Here is an 18,068-nt window from a genome sequence, read left to right on the forward strand (position 1 = left end):
TGCTAGCCTTGAGCTGAAGAGCTGGGCCTAGGCCCAGAGTTCTGACCCCATAACCAACAAAACAAAACAAAAAAAAGAAGAAAAGAAAAATCTAGAAATGGAGCTGTGGTTCAAATGGTAGAACACTAGCTTTGAGAAAACCAAACCAAACCAAAACAACAGCTTAGAGACAGCACCCAGGCCCTGAGATCAAGTCCTAACGTGGCACAAAAAATAAACAAATGAAGTAAGAATAAATTCCTATAGGGCAAGACATACTTATGTGAAATTTCTCTGCATAAATAGGGTGGAATCACTTTAGTGTCATTGAAGGCACCTAGAATTAGAGATAAATTGTAAAAATAATCCATAAACCAGAATGTAGTCCAGCCAGCCCTCTTTACCTGCTTCCCAGCCACTATGGGTCAGTTTAAGACCTGATTCATGGGGCTGGGAAGGTGGCTCAGTAGTAGAGCGCTTGCTTTGCATGCATGAGGCCCTGGGTTCCATTCCTTAGCACCACATAAGCAAAAAGAAAAAAGCTGGAAGTGGCGCTGTGGTTTAAGCGGTAGAGTGCTAGCCTTGAGCTGAAGAGCTGAGGGGACAGCGCCCAGGCCCAGAGTTCAGGCCCCACGACCGGACCCCCCCCCCAAAAAAAAAAAAAAAAAAAAGACCTGATTCGTATTTCCTAGAAATGCATGGCCAAATAGTAACAGGAAGAAAAGATGAAGTGCATTAGGTTTCTTTGGGGCTTTCTGTGCAGGAGGGTGAGGGGCAGGAGGAAGCAGCAGGTGGTAAGGAAGAGCAGTCATGCAGCTAGATGCTCTTCTATGCCAGAGAGTGCTAGCACCACCTGGAATGCTTTAAGAAGTATGTAGGTTGGAGCATGGCTCAAGTGGTTAAAAGTGTTGCTTAGCAAACAGGCCCTGAGTTCAAACCTTGGTACTGAAGAAAGAAAGAAAAAAAAAGGCAGCACAGAGACAAAGAAAATTAGAATCTCTATCAGGTTTTGTTTTTGTGTCAGTACTGGGGCTTGAACTCAGTGTCTCATGCTCTCTTTTTTTTTGGGTCCGGTCGTGGGGCCTGAACTCTGGGCCTGGGCTCTGTCCCTCAGCTCTTCAGCTCAAGACTAGCGCTCTACCACTTGAGCCACATCACCACTTCCAGCTTTTTTTCTTTTTGCTTATGTGGTGCTGAGGAATCGAACCCAGGGCCTCATGCATGCAAGGCAAGCACTCTACCACTGAGCCACCTTCCCAGCCCCTCTCATGCTCTCTTGAAACACATCTCTAGCTGGGCACTGGTAGCTCACATCTGTAATCCTAGCCACTTAGGAGGCTGAGATCTGAGGATCAAGGTTCAAAGCCAGCCCAAGCAGGAAAGTCCATAGACTCTTATGTCCATTAAACCACTAAGAAAACTGGAAATGCCACTGTGGCTCAAGTGGTAGAGCACTTGCCTTGAGCTGAAGAGTGTAGGGACAGCTCCCAAGCCTAGAGTTCAAGCCCCACGACTGACCAACAAAACAAAAAGAAACACATGGGCTGGGAAGGTGGCTCAGTGGTAGAGCGCTTGCCTTGCATGCATGAGGCCCTGGGTTTGATTCCTCAGCACCACATAAGCAAAAAAAAAAAAAAAAAAAAAAAAAATCTCTGTTTCCTGGTATTAGTATTTTATAAAGCTCCCCAGAGCTGAGAATCAGTGACACATGCCTATAATCCTAGCTATTCAAGAGGCTGAGATCTGGAGGATCACAAGACCAGCCCAGGCAGAAAAGGTTTGCTAGATTCCATCTCCAAAAATGAGCAGCAAAAATCAGGGCTGGAGGTATGACTCAAGTGGTAGAGCAAGAGCCAAGCAAGCATGAGGCCCTGAGATAGCACTTCTGCTATCCCCCACCACCAAGAACCATTTTGTAACCTCTTGGTGTTTTTATTCTAGTACATGCCAACAGCTGCCACTATGCAAGGAGCTTACATCTCCCAGTACCCACCTGTGCCTTCTTCTAACGTTTCAGTGGAGGTAAGCGCACCATTTCTTTACAGTGAGGAAAGGACCTTCCTCTCCCCAGGGTGCTGATTTTGTGTTCACAAATAGCTGGGAGGTACATGAAGAACATAGGAAGCAACTGGGAACCAGGAGCTACTCAGGAAGCTGAGATCTGAAGATCAAGGTTTAAAGCCAGCCTGGGCAGGAAACGTCCATGTGACTTTTACCTCCATTTAACAAGCAAAAGCCAGAAGTGGAGCTGTGGCTCAAATGGTAGGACACTAGTCAAGTGAAAAAGCTCAGAAAAGGTGCCCTAAGGTTCTGAGTTCAAGCCCCAGAACTGGCTCCTCCACCACTGGAAAAAAATATATAGGAAGCAAAGATTTTGTCTATGTCATGGCCAGCGAGGTTAATGCCAGGATACTATCTTGAATTGCCTCATGTCTTAGGAAGAGGGCAGGTTGCTGTGAGCACTGAGGAGCTGCTGAAATGTTCCCAGTACAGCTGCAGTATGGTGCTGGGGTGCATCCTCACAGGAGAGTGGTGGGCTCCGGTGAGGCTACTTTATGTGAGTGACTCTTCTTCTTGGCTGTGGTGCAGGAGAACAGTGGCCAGCAAAATCAAGTGGCAGTGGAGACACCCTCAGACCATGGGGTTTACTCTTTCCAGTTCAGCAAGTAACGACAGGTAAGAAGCTCCAGCTAGGGGACATGCCCCTAGCACAGCCTCTGATTTAGGCTACCTTTAGCATTCACTTCAATTTCCATTCATTGAATAGAAATGAATTCTTAGCCAGGCAAAGAATACAGGTGGCTCACACCTGTAATCCTAGCAACTCAGGAGGCTGAGATCTGAGGACTGTGGTTGGAAGCCAGCCTGGACAGGAAAGCCCAAGAGACTATTTTCAGTTAAACCATCAGAAGGTAGAGCTGTGGCTCAAATGGTAGAGCACTAGCCTTGCACACAAAAGCACAAAAGCTCAAGGACAGCACCCAGGTCCTAGGTTCAAGCCCCAGAGCTGGCACTCGCCTGCATGCGTGTACACACACACAAACAGAGAAAATTCTTGGAAACACCCCCAGACTCAAGGGTTAAGCAAGTTACCATCTGTAGACTGTACTATGGACTAACGATTGGGCATCATTTTTCACAGACCTGGGCCAAGAGAAGAATCCTTGACACTCCTGCCCTGTGCTGTTTCTTCATTGCTGACGGAGGCTGGGCACCTGTCACTTTTTCTATGTGCTACACTCAAGGAGATCAAAGAAACCTTTTTCTTTTGCAAAGAAAGTTTTTTGCTTTGTTTTTATTGCAATGTACTTTTCTCCTACCCCAAAGAGACATGGCGGCTGGAGCTTCTCATCTGCATGAAGAACTGTTTTTTTAATTATTCATTGGCGTGATTTGAGAAGGCTTTTAAAATGATTGGAATTATTTCTTTAAACCAAAACAAAAAACAGAAAGACATGGTGCTAGAAGGCTGACAAAGCAGCCTGCTTGCTGAGTTTGGTTATGGACTTTTTTTTTTGATATGTGTGTATGTGTTTAAGAAATATGCAGACTTTGTTTTGTAAAACTCTCAGCTCACATCAGTCTCCTCTTTACACATTTTTTTGGTTTGCTTTCTCTCATCCAAGTTGTTCTGTTTTTCTTTTCCATATAGCTGAGCTTTCCTGCTTTGCTTTTTTTTTTTTTTAGTTTTTGTGAATTTCTTTTTTGAATGAAATTTCCTGTAAATTTGGAGGTGGAGAAGGAATGGGCAAGGACAAAGTAGAATCCTAACAGCCAGAGGAAGTAGCTTGCTCCCCGGCGCTGTCCCATCCTGGGAAGAAAAGACTAGAGTCTGGCTACAGTAAGCGCAGCTGTGAACTAGGCTCCAGGAAACCACCTCACCTGCTGTGCACTCGTGGCTAACACCTGTAATTCTAAGCTACTCAGAAGGCCGAGATCTGAAGATCATGGCCAGGAAAGTGCATGAGTGTCTTATCTCCAATTAACCACCCAAAAAGCTGGAAGTGGAGCTGTGACTCAAGAGGCGGAATACCAGCTTTGAATGAAAGCGCTAAGGGATAGTGTCTAGGCCTTGAGTTCAAGCCTCAGTACTGGCACAAAAAGAAAAAAGAAACCACCTCACGACCTTCAAAAACCATCCTTGAATCAAATTTGCCTCTTTCCTGGCAAGTTCTGGAATGACAGACTTACTGGCTTGTGACTAGCATTCACTGCCCAGCCTACCACCTTCATAGGAAGCTTTGTTCCCAGCCTCAGATTTTCAGGAATGTCTGCTCTCCTGCCCTGGGAGGATCTTCTGCTGGGTCTCTCAGCCTCGTTTTTCCCTGCAGCTCATTGCTGTATTATGTACTGTCTGCAGCTGTGACCTTGCCGAATACACATCAGCCTCCTTCCCACTGGGGAAGACCTGCTGTTTCACCCATGGAACAGTGGTTCTTGACTGCAGGTGGCTTTATCCCCCAAGAGATGGTTCCTGATATCTGACATCTTTCATTGCCATGCCCAAGGATGGTTGTGTGCACTACTGGTATCTAGTTGGTGTCGGCCTGGATGCTGATGGCTAGCCTATGGTGTACAAATACCGTCAAAGATTTTTCTGGCTCAAAACATCACTAGTGCTTTGATGAAAACAATGCTTCTCTGCCCTCTGGGAGTCAGGTGAACCTGCATCCTGGACACAAAGTGCCTTTTGACATTACTACACCTGGTTGGGAGGGATGGAACTATTGTAACCTTTGACATCTCTATGCAAGAGCCATCCTTGCATAGTGCATTGCTGTTGTGCACAGGCCAGCACATCTGGCTTGAAAGAATAGAGGTGGGACAAGGACAGAACATGGACAGAGCTCTCCTAAGTGTGCTGAGTAATCTCCCCTACCCCTGCTCTGGTATATTTGGACCCCTTCTCCAGGGATCCAGCACATCAGAAATAATTTTCCTTCTTGTAGAAGGCCAACAGGGAGGAGGTAGGGGAGAAAAGAGCAATCTACATCCCACCTCATTCTTCACAAGATCAGGAAAGACATTTTAAAATCTCTCTGGTCTTTTAACTGTCATCTTCTGCAAGACCTGACTGCACATAGAGACAGGTAGGAGAAAGCTTTGCCCATCCACTAGGAAGTAAGATCCTATTCCTGGCTTCTCCCAGACACTTGCTCCCACACAAAGTCCCCCTTGGTGTTGGGGCCAGGTATGTCTCCTGAGACAATTGGGCAAACAAGTGATGGAGCTAAGGAGAAAGGAGCTCAGAAGACAGTGTCAGAGCAGAGGAGAAAAACTGTGGCTTAGTCTCTGTATGCAGAACTTGGGGTCTAGCTTTCTCCCCCTTGCCTCTCACCCCAGAATTGAGGGTTCCAGCCCTCCCTAGCTCCATATTGTCCCTCTGTATGTCCTACCAGTAAGGGAGTTGGACCACTGGGAAGATACAAAGGTAAAGCGCAAAAAGCCAACCAAACAAACAAAAAAAACCTGGCTACTGTTTTCTCATTGGTTCTGCAGGAAAGGCTTATCCAAACCCAGTAGCCTAACTGGATAATTCTTTTTTGTGTCCCTAGCCCCTAGTAAACAGAAGTACAGCAGAGCTACTTTCTTGTGGGAGGCCATTAAGAGAAAAACCCAGATGTCTATTCATTGGACTGGAGGTAGATTGAGGAGTCTTGGTAGGTTATTTGTGGGGGAGGGTTCCCATAACCCCGATGACACTGCAGCTCTGTCTGCCTCTTAGAAGTCACGCTCGTCTCCTTCCTCTGTGCTTAATATGATCAGATGCGTTGTGTAAGTTTTCTAATTACCATCTTATGTGAATCTGAGTGTTTCTGATTGGGGCCGGTATGGACATGGGAGTGAGGGGGGAGCCTGCAGTTGTTTTTGTCATGGCTAATCCCCCCCACTGAGGAATTTCTTTTTGGTGCTTTTGGTCTATACTCCTATTTTCCCTTTTTAAAAAAGCTGATTTCTGATGGTGGGTGTGACTGGAGAAAGGCAGGGCTAAACACTATGCCTAGTGTTTCTGAATCCTGTCTTTACAGTCAGGTTTTTCCTGTCTTTTGCATCTCACCCCCACTTATTACAGTTGCTTTCAAAATTCTTTTCTTGGTTTTTGTTTTAATAGAAACTACCAGAGCCTGTTCCTTCACTAGGCCCCAAGCCCATTTCATCCCCTGCCATTATGACTGCTACTCTCAGACCCCAAAGAGATTTGACTTTGAGGTTACAGAAGCCCATGAGGAAGGCACAGGAATGATGGGGAACATGGTTAGTTTTGTGTTCTCAACCAAAGAATTTGAAGAGCTGCCAGTCTGGGAAGCCCACTGGCTCAGAGAAGGTAACTGCCCTCATCAGGAATAGACAGGGGTGGGAAATGATAGTATTTGCACTGAGGCAGAAGACCAGACTTTGCTGCTCACCTCTGGTTAGGCCACCACCACCCTATTCCCTTCCTCCTCCTACTCACCTTGCAAGTTAGGTAAGCTTCATTCACCTTTCTCCATTTTCCAGTGTCTTCAGGGCTCATTCGCTGTGACTACATCAAGTTGCTGAAGCCAAGACCTAAATCTGGGCTGTTGCCCCACCAGAAGCATGGTGAGAGCCCCTGCTGATGTTGCATGGGTCTTTGGCAGTGGCTTCTAGAAAAGACTATTGCAAACCGAATATAGTGGCATCCTTTGATAATCCCAGCATGCTGGGAGGCAGACAGGACAACTTCAAGGCCAGCCTAAGCTACTACACAGGAGAGAGAGCCTCATCAACAACAAAGAACCAGTGTTGCTCCTCAACAGGAGCCCACCTTATGGGAACACGGCAGCATAGCTCCTATCAGGACAGCAGCATTATCAGTTTGCATTCCTTAGCCAAGAGCAACACTTGGATGGGTTAGTCAGGTCCAAACTTGCCCTATCTTCTTCCAGGCCTCGAATAGTGCACGCCAGAGAAACAGGCGGGGTCATCATAGCCTGTCTATAGGTTCTATAGTTTTGTGCCTTGTTACATGAATTCTTCCTGATTGCCTTTAAAATCAGCTACTCCATTTCGAGACAGCTTGCTTTAGGTCTTTGCAAGCATTAGCAGACTCCAGAAGTTTATTCAGCTGTTCACCCCCCCCCTCCAGTTTTCCCTCAGCAGCTAAAACTAGCCTGCAGCTCTCTTCTTTCACATGAGGAAGCTGGGTGCTCTCATCACCTGTGACCACTGCTTTGTCCTGCCTATCCAATAAGCATGTCCAACAAGCCCATCCCCAAACTTCCTCATCCTTGTTACTTATCTACCTCAACCTCACAATTCAACAAGGGCACCAACACCTGACTTATATTGCATCTTGTCCTTGTCTTCATGAGGGTTAGGAAGCTGGGGCTAGAAAGGGCGCATCAACAAATGCAGACTCTCCTAATGGTTGTTTCTGGGATGTCTTCTCTGTGTATTTTTGGCTCACGGACCGTCCTACACGAGTGTAAACCCCAGACAGGTCTATTTGGTAGGATCTATCTGTGGCAGACTATGGGGAGACTTGAGTGGTGACCACTTAGGATAACAATGGTTGGTTAGCCCAGACTACCACAATCAGAGCAGAGCTTAGAATTTAGGAGAATTCATTAGTGGGGCTACCAAATGAGAAGGTAAGCAAACACCAAAGAGGGAGTTAGTAATTTTAGTTAGTGCTGGAAGCAGATGCTCCTTCTCTACCTCAACTCCATTTGTCTACAGGGTTGAGGAATTGCTGCCAGCCTAGAGGGAGATGAGATTCTCAACTTTTCCAGCCTGACCAACCCCCTTCCCCCCCTCCTCATGCTGGTGTTGACTCTCCAACACATACCCTTTTTGTCCACATTGAGTGGGTGGATCCTCTGTTGTGTGCACTTATCACCTGGAGAAGAAATGAGTTTAATTTATACTTAAAACACATTTTGTACGTGTTTTTCCTTATGCAGAGACCTCTAGTTTTATACTCTACCCATGTTTAGGCCAATACCACCTTTCTAGCTTCTTCCCTTTTCTGACCCTTTGTCTTTTCCTGTAACCTATAATTTGGTAAGAGCTTCATTTTGGCTTTTTTAAATAAAACATAAAATCCAGAGTGTTGGTGTATTTTCTTTCTTTTTCTCAAGTCAGTCCTGGGGCTTGAACTTAGGCCTTGGGTACTCTCCCTGAGCCCTTTGTGCTCAAGGCTAGCTACCACTTGAGCCACATCTCCCACTATGTTTTCTGGTGGTTAATTGGAGATTAAGAGCCTCATGGACTTTTCTGCCCAAGCTGGCTTCAAATTGTGCTCCTCAGAGATCAGCCTGAGTAGCTAGGATTACAGGTGTAAGCCACTGGCTCCTGGCTTGTTGGTGATGGGCCTGTATTTGCTACCCCAGGAACCCAGGGGCAGCTTGGGAGGAGAAGACTCTGCATACAAGGAGGCAGGGACCAACACACTGACTCTCATTTTGCCCTGCACCTCAGACTTTCCAACAGGACCCTAGAGCCACAAGGGCAGGGGTAGGGAACGAAGTGTACAGAATTCTGCCTTTGGCAAAGTGGCTAGGCTGAGAGGTAAACCTGTCTCTCATACCAAGCCAGTCATATCGATCAGTATCCAGTCAGCCCCTTAGGTATGTGTGAGAATCAATGCTGAAAGGAACAAAGACACAGAAGAGTCCTTTGAATCTCTATCAAATGTGGTTTTTATTCAACTGACAAGCACTTTTCTACAGCTGCACTTGTGGAACATCACATGGCAAAAACAGGTTGTTTTTTTTCTCTAGGCTTTTTTTTTCCTTTTTTAAACCTTATTAAAAATGAGATTGGTCCTAAAAATATAGAAAGAAATAAATTTAAATTCACAAAAAACTGTACATTATCAAAAAGTCACTAAAACACCACATTTGGTTATATAAAAAGTCAGTCCCTTTTGTTGTAAAAGGAACATTGAAACTTGGTGTTGATGGTGTGGTTTTTTTAAGCTGTTACCAGACTAATGGGGAGGGAAACAGAGGGGCTGGGGGTGGGCTGTCCTTTTACCTTAACCTGCCTTCCTTAGCAAATACACAATATGGAAAATCCACCTAATTCCAGGGGGCAGTGAGGATGAGGAAAAAAATGGCTCCTCTGATCATGCCTTATCCCCACCCCCTCTGCAGCCCTGACTTCCTCAAACTGAGCCTAGGACTCCACCCCATTTTAAGAGTGCCTGGTCCCTAAGGAGAGATGGAGCCGGGAGAGGAACACAAAGCAGGAACAACTGAGACTTCACTCCCTGTCTCCACCTCACCTCCAACCATGAATTACTCTAGTAGTACATTTTAGGCCAGGAAAATTGCCATGGGGAGAAAAGTGGGGCCCCCAACTATAACAGTTCCAAACATCTAACACAAAATTTGTTACGGCGCAGTTATTTAGATAAAATATAAATATTTATGCATAATATAAAGTCAATTCAAATATTCTTCAATCCACCTCTTATTTAAAAGCAAAAAAAAAAATCTCAAATAAAATTAAAAGTTTTGAGGTTTATCTGACAGAAAAGGCGACTTTAGAAATAGGCTATGGGGGGAGAAGGGACATAAAGGATAAAGGGACTGCCCAGGACCTACACTGCCCCAACCCCTCAGTGCTGCCATAAGTATAAGGAACGCTCCATCTCACCCGGTGCCCTCCCCCCCCCCCCAATGGAACATTTCTTGGATGCCTCAGCTCTCTGCTTAGGCCAGCCAGCAGCCACCTCCCCAGTGCAAGTACCCGTAATCTCTAATGGGAGGGGCTCTGCTGAGCAGGAAAGCAGGGGGCCAGAGGCCCATGGCTATAGTTTGGAGTTAGCAGCTTTCCTCTCACATATTGGGGGCTTACTTTGGGCACAGTCACACATAGGGCAGTTGTGGACCCCTCCTCCCAGCCTCTCCTGTCCTCCAGGGTCTCTGCTGCTAGGGAAGGGGTATGGGCTATGAAGTAGATGAAGAAAACACAACTAAACCCATGGATGGTCATGGGTTAGGAAAGATCCAGTTCTACCCTTCTCCCTGCAAAAGCTTTAGACTCAAAGCTACTGAGAGGAGAGGGAGTTCCTGCTGAAAGATTGCACAGTTTGGAGAGGCTGGAAGAGAAATGACCAGGAGAGAGGAGAGAGACAGCCTTGTCCCCACACAAAGAGTTCCTGTTGTTTCCCAAAGATAAAAGTATTAGTATGCAACAATAGGAAAGGTGGGAATAGAAACAGACACTTGGGGAGACTGAATGGATCCTATCAAACAAAACAGGGTCACTCATACTTGCTTGCTCACTCTATCTTGGGTGTCTAGCTCGCTCTCACACACACACACACACACACTTTTACATGCACACATACGTGCAAACACAATGCCTTTCTCTCTTCCTTTCTCCGAGGCCAGTCAATTGCTACTTGGCCTCCACTTCGGAGGTGCACCCCAACTCAGCAGTAGTTGTCCCTGAGGAGTTCCCAAGAGGGAGATTTGGGAAGGAGGCTGGAAGGCTCAGGGTGCCTGCCTGCCCTCTCCCCAGCCACTGAGTTTCAGAAAAGGCTGGAAACTCAGCATGTGAGGAGGATACAACATTTTAGAGGGATAGTTATTGGCAGGAAGATGAGGACAGAGAAAGACAGGGACCTCTGAACTTTTTTTTCTTTTGAAGGAGAAAAAGATTGGGAGGAAAGAACCCGTACACGATAAGTTTTATATTATTGGATGAGAGAAAAATCTGAAAAATGGGGTAGGAGGAAAGGAAAAAGAAAAAAAGAGAGAGAAAGTGAGAAGCAGGAAAGAGACTGAACATGGAAGCAGCATGTTCAGGGCCCGGTGTCCGGCTCGACACACTTGGGAGTTAAGTCCACTTTACTGGCCGTCACTGCGGGTCCGCACACAGTACAGAGTGTTTCTCGGTTTCACACATTCACTAGAACTATTGCTATTGTTAAATAACCCCAGAATGCTGGGGCATGAACAGGGAAGGAGAGGAAGCTGGGAAGAGGAAATAGGGACTTCTTTCCCCTCCCCATTTTTTAATCAGGAAATAAAACAGAAAAGAAAAATTATTTTTCTTTCTTTCTTTTTTGGCTTTCAGTCCAGGAGGACCTCATCTCTGCACCTCTTACTTGAGGAGCAAGAGAGGAAGGGAAAAAAGGGAACTGGGGACAAGAGGACGTGGGTGCTGCCAAGGGCAGGCTCAAAAGTCAGGGCTATTATCTGACTTGAGTCTGGACCCAGGGCAGCATCAGCAGGTGAGAATGGCAGGTTTTTCTGTTGGAAGGAGGGGAAAATGCCACACCTCCCTTGCCTCACAGATTGGCCTGTTTTCCCTGATAAAACTCCTCCCAGCGGCTCTCAAAGAAGCGGCGCATGATGTGCCCAGCCTTGCCAACTTCAGAGTCATCCTCATTGAAGGTCTGGCAGTTGTCAAAGACCAAGAGGGCATCAGCTGCAAACTCCTCTGAGCTGGTATACCTGCACAGAGATAGAGGTGGAGGTAGGTGTAAGCACTATGAGGCGCACAATGAAATAGGACTAGAGGAGTGAACTTGTACTTACCCTCCCCGGAGCAGCCGTTCCCGCATGGTGGAGAAATCCATAGGGTTCTTGATGATGCGTCGGTACCCGCTCACCAAGCGTGGGTTCACAGGCTCCAGGAAAGGCCAGGCTGCATCATGGGACTCCATCTCCATCAGGATAATCCTATCAGTACAAGAGTGATGGTCCTATCTCTGGAAGCTCACACATTGACTCTTCCCTGCCACTTTCCTCTGGCAGAGGGAGAGCCAGCTATCCCTAGAACTTGCTCAACTCACTCGCAGAACGTAAGATCTCTGTGCTGGCTCCGCATTGAGAATCGCCGCCGCTTGGAAGGAGACACACTAAGTCCTTCTGAGTACCGAGGCACTGCTGGGCTTTCTTGGCCCCTTGAGAGTACGCGGCGTCGGCGGCTATCACCCTCTGGAAAGTTCAGCGAAAAACCACTCTTCCGCTTCTGGCCTCGCTTTGGGAAGCCAGGCTTCTGAGTGAATTCTTCCTCTACCTGCTGAGGACAGAAAATGGTGAGATTAGTACTGGCTGAGGAAGCATGCCTTTGGCTTCTTCGGAAGGCTCTCTTTGCTTAAGGCTAGCAATCTACCACCTGAGCCACAGTGCCACTTCTGGCTTTTTCCGAGTAGTTTTCTGGCAATAAAAGTCTCAAGGATGTTCTTGTCCTTGCTGGCTTTGAGCCATGATCCTCAGATCTCTGCCTCCTGAGTAGCTAGAATTACAGGCGTGAGCCAATGGCACCTAACTTTCTGTTTTTGGGTTGTTTTTTTTTTTTGGGGGTGGGGGGCAGTCATGGGGCCTGAACTCTGCACTTGGGTGCCGTCCCTCAGCTCTTCAGCTCTAGGCTGGCGCTCTACCACTTGAGCCACAGTGCCACTTCCGACTTTTTCTGCTTATGTAGTGCTGAGGAATTGAACCCAGGGCCTCATGCATGAAAGGCAAGCATGCTACCACTGAGCCACCTTCCCAGCCCTTTTTTCTTTTCTTTTTTTTTTAAATAGAGGAAGCAAAGACTATAGAATTTAAGTGGCTAAGTACCCCTAACACTGTCATGATCCCATCCCACGGAGACTGAGGGCATGATGCTAAACGAGATGAAAGAAGAAAACTGACTCCAGTTTGGGAAAATGAAAGCCTTACCTGGGCCAAACAGACGGCACAAAACCAATCACCTTCTGGGACAGCCTCCATTTTGGGCCGATGGCAATAAATGTGGCAGCCACGGTCACATCCATCACAAAGCAGAAGGAATTCATCATTGTCACCCTTCCGGCAGACTAGACAGGTCTAGACCAAGGTTGTGAGGAGGCAGGATGAGCTCTTAAAGCCTCTCCCTACCAGTGACCCCAACTACCCCAGCCTGCTGGCTCATCAGCCTGTGAGCTCTCCCAGCCTCTTACCACTTTGTTGACAGACTTCTCCCAGGCAATGGACCGCTCCAACTGGCTCATGCACAAGCACACCTGGGCTGCACTCCGGCACCGCTCAAGTGTCTGACGCCAGACACGAACTCGAGGAGTGATCTCATATGATCTACAGAGGGAAAGTGGTTGTAAACCTGGGTTGAGGAGCAAGACCCATTACAGAGAGGAACTTCTTCCTTCTCTCTCCAGGACCTAGAATGTGAGGAGTGGGAGTCACTTACATTTCTGTTGTAGTGCCCTCAGGGGCACCATTGGGTGTGCTGAGCAGGGCCTTCTCCAGCACCACCTCATGGGCTGGCCAGAGAGGCTCCCGCAGGTACCGTCGCTCCACATTCTGTTCCAAGGCAGCCAGTCGCATCACAGCCAGGTCCAGAGGGTTAGTACTTTTTCGCTGAGGTACCAGTCCTTCCTTGATCCGACCTCTCCAGGTGATGTCCTCCTGGGAGTCAGGCAGATGCTCACAGTAGGCCAAATCTTCACGGATAGAGTCTGGGCTAGGACATGTCCAGCCCTTGTGTGGGAAAGAGGAGCAAAACTCATTGTAGGGCTGGGAATGTGGCTTAGTGGTAGAGTGCTTGCCTAGCATGCATGAAGCCCTGGGTTCCATTCCTCAGTACCACATAAAGAGAAAAAAGCCATAAGTGGTTTTGAGCACAGAGTGGCTCAGGGGCAGTGCCCAGGTCCTGAGTTCAAACCCCAGGACCAGCAAAAAACAAAACAAAAAACCTCATTGTAAACAAGGAGAAACAGGAATAAATGGAAAATAAACGACCATATAAAGTCATTTCTAACAGATTTAAGGGGTGTGTGTGTGTGTGTGTGTGTGTGTGTGTGTGTGTGTGTGTGTGTGTGTGTGTGTGTGTGTGTGTGTGTGTGTGTGTGTGTGTGTGTGTGTGTGTGTGTGTGTGTGTGTGTGTGTGTGTGTGTGTGTGTGTGTGTGTGTGTCCTAGGGCTTGGACTCAAGGACTAGGCACTATTCCTGAGCCTTTCTGCACAGGGCTGGCTTCCAACTGCAATCCTCAGATCTCAGCCTAAGTAGCTAGGATTATAGGCATGAGCCACAAGTACCTGGCAGATTTAAAGTTTTAATGACTTCTTCCCATGAACAATTTGCTATCCAGTACCAATCCCTATATACCCGAATTTGCAGATCAGACAGGATAACTCGCTGCTCCAGCTCCTCTACCCACTGAAGCACAGCTAGGTCTGTCTCATATGTCTTCTCTTTGGGGGACCAGCCCATAATCTCTTCTTGAAAGGCAGGTAGCTGGCTGGGCTCAAAGATGGGATCTAAGAGAGAAAGCAGAGGGAGAGGTCCATCAGGTATTATTATAGCAGCAGCTCATCATTTGCCTTGGTCTCCTCAGCTTAGGCTGTGTCAAAATTATCTATTTACCAGTTGAGGGCCGTAAGCAGACTTCCTGCAAGAAGTCCCTGTGCTTGTTAAGGTGTTTGTGAAGTGCCTTCTCCCGGATGCCTCGAGGATGGAGAGCCTTAAGTATAGCATCCAATGTCTCAGGATCTCTGATCCACCACCAGCCTGAGCACATCTCTACAAGCAAAGGATATACATGTGGGGTGGGTGGTGAGGGGCAGGCAGGGTGGGAAACTGCTGTGAATCCCACTGCCCACACTGGACACCACTATTACCTAACTCCATTCCACTTAAGATCACTAACCAGGAGGGACAGGCTGGGCTGTCAACTGGGATAGATATCGGTGCTCCATCTGTTTGAAGAACTTGCTAGGAGGTCTCCCTCTCCGTTTTGGCTGCCCTAGCCCTGTGGGACTCTGTGACATTTCTCCAGAGTCACCTGCTCTCCTCTTAGGGACCACCCCAGGCAAGGGAGTAGAAGAGAACTGCACTGGAAAACAGGGATTGGCAGCACTGAGTCTATTCATCTGTAAATAAGAGAAGACGTAGAAAGAGCACTTGGATATCTTATGTTTTAAATGTTCCCTCAACTTCAGGCTGTAGCCAGGCAATGGAGCCTGTGGCAAATAAAGTACACACACTAATTCTAACTACTTACTGGCTTGGAAAAGGCAGACAGCTGAGGAGAGGAAGTGGGTTGGTCCTCAGAAACTGCAGGGGGTGGCGTAGGGGCAGCATTGCAGGGTATCTGGGCTGAGAAGCTAAACCAGGGTGCTTGAGGATCAGGGCCAGATTCTGTCTCATCAAGCTCTGGCTCCTCTGGGGGTTGTGATGGGGCTGGGTCTAGTTTTCCTGGGCTGCTATCGGGTGTGAGGACTGAGCTACTTAACAGGGAGCCGTGGCTCTGAGTCTGGCTCAGCCAAGACAGGAAGGCTGACTGGCTAAGGTCATGCTGGCTCTGGCCCAAAGACAAAGGGGAACCTTCTGGCTCCAGAAATCCATTATGGGATTGAGGATTGGACTGAAGCTGGGGCTGGGGAGGAACCAGAAGTTGAGGATGGGACTGAGTCTCTGGCTGAAGCTGGGCCTGAGGTTGTTCTGAATCCTGACCCCTAGCAGAGGACTTAATGTGCCTAGGTTGCATAGACCCAGGCTTAGTTTTTCGAGGTCGGCCTCGGGTCCGGGCAGGAGAAGCAGCAGGAGTGTTGGAGCCAGGTAACTCCTTCTTCACAGACAAGAGGGCAGGGCTGGGTGCTGGATGGGCTGCCACCTTTAGGGAGTCAGTTTCCTGCTTTATCACATCTTCAGGAACTATACAGACAAATAAAAGAGTTTAAGACAGACACTGCTATATAATAGAGGAAAATATTATATAAAGACAGGATATACCCTTTTTCTCTTGGACTTAAGCCCCCTTCTTTTGGAGATAACATGCCAATGAACACAACATCTAGGGAATAAACACTGTGCGATCATCATCAGCCATCAGATTTATAATCTGACTAAGGATCAACTGCATCTTTCTTTTTGTGAGTTGTGGGACTTGAACTCAGGGACTGGGCATTGTCTCTAAGTCTCTTAGGTTAGTGCTGTACCACTTGGACCACAGTGCCACTCTAGTTTTTGAGAAGTTAATTGGAGATAAGCATCTCACAGAGACTTTTCTGCCTGGCCTGGCTTTGAACCATGATCTTAAGATCTCAGCCTCCTGAGTAGGTAGGATTACAGGCCTGAGCTACCAGTGCTTGGCTTCAACTGCATCTTTTGCAGTATTTTCTCTTTGTACTTGTGTTGGTACTAGAGGCTTGAACTCAGAATCTGGGCATAGTCTCTTAGCTTTTTTGCTCAAGGCTGATGTTTTATCACTTAAGCCACAGTTCTACTTCCAGCTTTTTTGGTGATTAACTGTAGGTAAGAGTCTCTGGACTTTTCTACCTGGCTAGCTTGCAACAGAGATCCTCACATGTCAGCCTCAAGTGGCTAGGATTATAGACATGGTCCACTGTGATGCATGACCTTTTTCTTTTTCCTTTCTCTCTCAACATTGCTTCACTATGTAGCCCAGTCTGGACTTAAACTAACAATCCTCCTGCCTCAAATTCCTTAGTGGTAGGATTACAAGTATGTGTACCACCATGTCCAACTTAGCACAGTGCTAGTCAGATCCAGGGCCTCATTCTGTGCTTAGCACTCCCCAGCTCTGTTAAGCAGTACTGTAATTAGAAATATTAACACTTTAATCATCTTAATAGTCTTATGAAGTATGTATACTTCATTTACAAATGAAAAAACAAGAATACAACTGGTAAGTGGCAACACAGGTATTTAGGCAGTCTTACTCTAGATTAATTTTTTCTCTCTTTTTTTTTTTTTGGTTGGTCATGGGGCTTGAACTCTGGGCCTGGACGCTGTCCCTCAGCTCTTCAGCTCAAGGCGAGCGCTCCACCACTTGAGCTACAGCGCCACTTCCGGTTTTCTGGTGGTTTATTAGAGATAGGAGTCTCACGGTCTCTCCTGCCCGGGCTGGCTTTGAACCGCGATCCTCAGATCTCAGCCTCCTGAGTAGCTAGGATTACAGGCGTGAGCCACCAGCGCCCGGCTCTAGATTAATTGTTTGTCTTTCTAGTCATGGAAATTGACCCAACAAGCCTTGAGCCTGTCAGGCCTCAGTAGTAGTCCCCAGCAGCTGTCTGTGCTCTTAGCCACTGCTACACTAACTTTCATAAAAATGAAAGAAGCCCAAGATCACTAAGTAGAAGAAAAGGAATATTTGTGTTAGGATTCAGAATTGAAGCTTACACACACACACTCACACACACATATACATACATACCTAAGCTCCCCTCAGATCCTTCCACAAAGATCCCAGCCAAATATGGCAATACCCAGTAACGGCGTCTGTAACGGTCTTGACCCAAGGAGACTGCCCGTAGCATCTGAGATGAGTATAGCAGCTTTTTGCGAAAGAAGAGCTGACGCTGGGTAAGCAGAAGGAAATAAAAGATAAATAAAAAACATTTCCAGACAGTAGTGAGTTCAGCTGGTGTATGGGAGCTTCCCTATACAACGGATACCATTGAAGGTGATTAATTCTTGCCCAGCCCACACTTTTAGCTCCCAGGGTTAGAATTATAGTACCTTACTGAGTTTTTCTATCTGACGCTCTAACTCCGGAATGCTAGATGATATAGCATCAACCTGGATAGAGACAAGTGGAAAAAAAAAAGAGAAGATACTAGAGTCAAGAAAGAGCATTATTTACTTCCTAACTTCCACTTTCCTTAGTTTTGGGCTAGCACCTCTCCATCTCTTCGACTTTTACGGCCATGGACAACAGTTATAGCCTCTTCTTCTTCCTCTTCTTCCATGCCGCTAGTTTCTTCCATGATCCGAGAACTGCGCCTGCGTCCCAGACCTTCCTCTGACCCTTCCATCTCTACTTCAGGTCGCCCAGTTCGTTTGGCCAGAGCAGTTTTCAGTCTTGAAATAGATAAAGGGATAAAGGTCTCTGTGGTGAGGAAAATGATGATGCCAAGAGACATCCTGACCCCCTGGTTAGCTCCTAAAGGGCATCCTGTTCCAGGCAGTACTGGCTATGCTTCACCCTTTTCCCTTTTCTCCTCTTTGAGTTCAACTCTGTCTTGTTCTTACCTCCGGAGCCGGCCTTCAACAATCCACTTGTTTTTCCTGTAGCTGGACATACTCTCCAGAGTCTTGTCAATCTCACTGCAAAGGTACAAGGAATAGAATTTTTGAGCAGAAGTAGAAGCAGAAAAAAAAAGA

At 47.0% G+C, this 18,068-nt stretch overlaps 2 protein-coding genes across 7 annotated transcripts in view; one reads left to right on the forward strand and one right to left on the reverse strand.

Annotated features, from left to right (window-relative positions):
- The window catches only part of Rbms2 (RNA binding motif single stranded interacting protein 2), a 50,267-nt gene extending 46,927 nt beyond the window's left edge, over positions 1-3,340 (forward strand). For all 3 annotated transcript variants that reach the window (XM_070043371.1, XM_070043361.1, XM_070043370.1), the window contains 3 exons: positions 1,921-2,001; positions 2,569-2,655; positions 3,122-3,340. In XM_070043371.1, the coding sequence (XP_069899472.1) occupies positions 1,921-2,001; positions 2,569-2,649 (162 nt within the window). In that variant the 3' untranslated portion in view covers positions 2,650-2,655; positions 3,122-3,340. The remainder of the gene's footprint in view (positions 1-1,920; positions 2,002-2,568; positions 2,656-3,121) is intronic.
- A 5,284-nt stretch (positions 3,341-8,624) lies between these two features.
- The window catches only part of Baz2a (bromodomain adjacent to zinc finger domain 2A), a 43,700-nt gene continuing 34,256 nt past the window's right edge, over positions 8,625-18,068 (reverse strand). For 3 of the 4 annotated variants that reach the window (XM_070043384.1, XM_070043385.1, XM_070043386.1), the window contains 14 exons: positions 17,937-18,011; positions 17,585-17,765; positions 17,424-17,483; positions 17,119-17,263; positions 14,944-15,596; positions 14,590-14,812; positions 14,307-14,462; positions 14,049-14,200; positions 13,132-13,421; positions 12,887-13,019; positions 12,627-12,773; positions 11,753-11,982; positions 11,496-11,639; positions 8,625-11,411 (listed from right to left, as the gene is read on the reverse strand). In XM_070043384.1, the coding sequence (XP_069899485.1) occupies positions 11,246-11,411; positions 11,496-11,639; positions 11,753-11,982; positions 12,627-12,773; positions 12,887-13,019; positions 13,132-13,421; positions 14,049-14,200; positions 14,307-14,462; positions 14,590-14,812; positions 14,944-15,596; positions 17,119-17,263; positions 17,424-17,483; positions 17,585-17,765; positions 17,937-18,011 (2,755 nt within the window). In that variant the 3' untranslated portion in view covers positions 8,625-11,245. The remainder of the gene's footprint in view (positions 11,412-11,495; positions 11,640-11,752; positions 11,983-12,626; positions 12,774-12,886; positions 13,020-13,131; positions 13,422-14,048; positions 14,201-14,306; positions 14,463-14,589; positions 14,813-14,943; positions 15,597-17,118; positions 17,264-17,423; positions 17,484-17,584; positions 17,766-17,936; positions 18,012-18,068) is intronic. The other variant, XM_070043380.1, reaches the window with a different exon arrangement.

The sequence above is a fragment of the Dipodomys merriami genome, unplaced genomic scaffold (genome assembly GCF_024711535.1).
Source record: "Dipodomys merriami isolate MVZ:Mamm:240054 unplaced genomic scaffold, mDipMer1.0.p SCAF_10, whole genome shotgun sequence".
NCBI lineage: Eukaryota > Metazoa > Chordata > Mammalia > Rodentia > Heteromyidae > Dipodomys > Dipodomys merriami.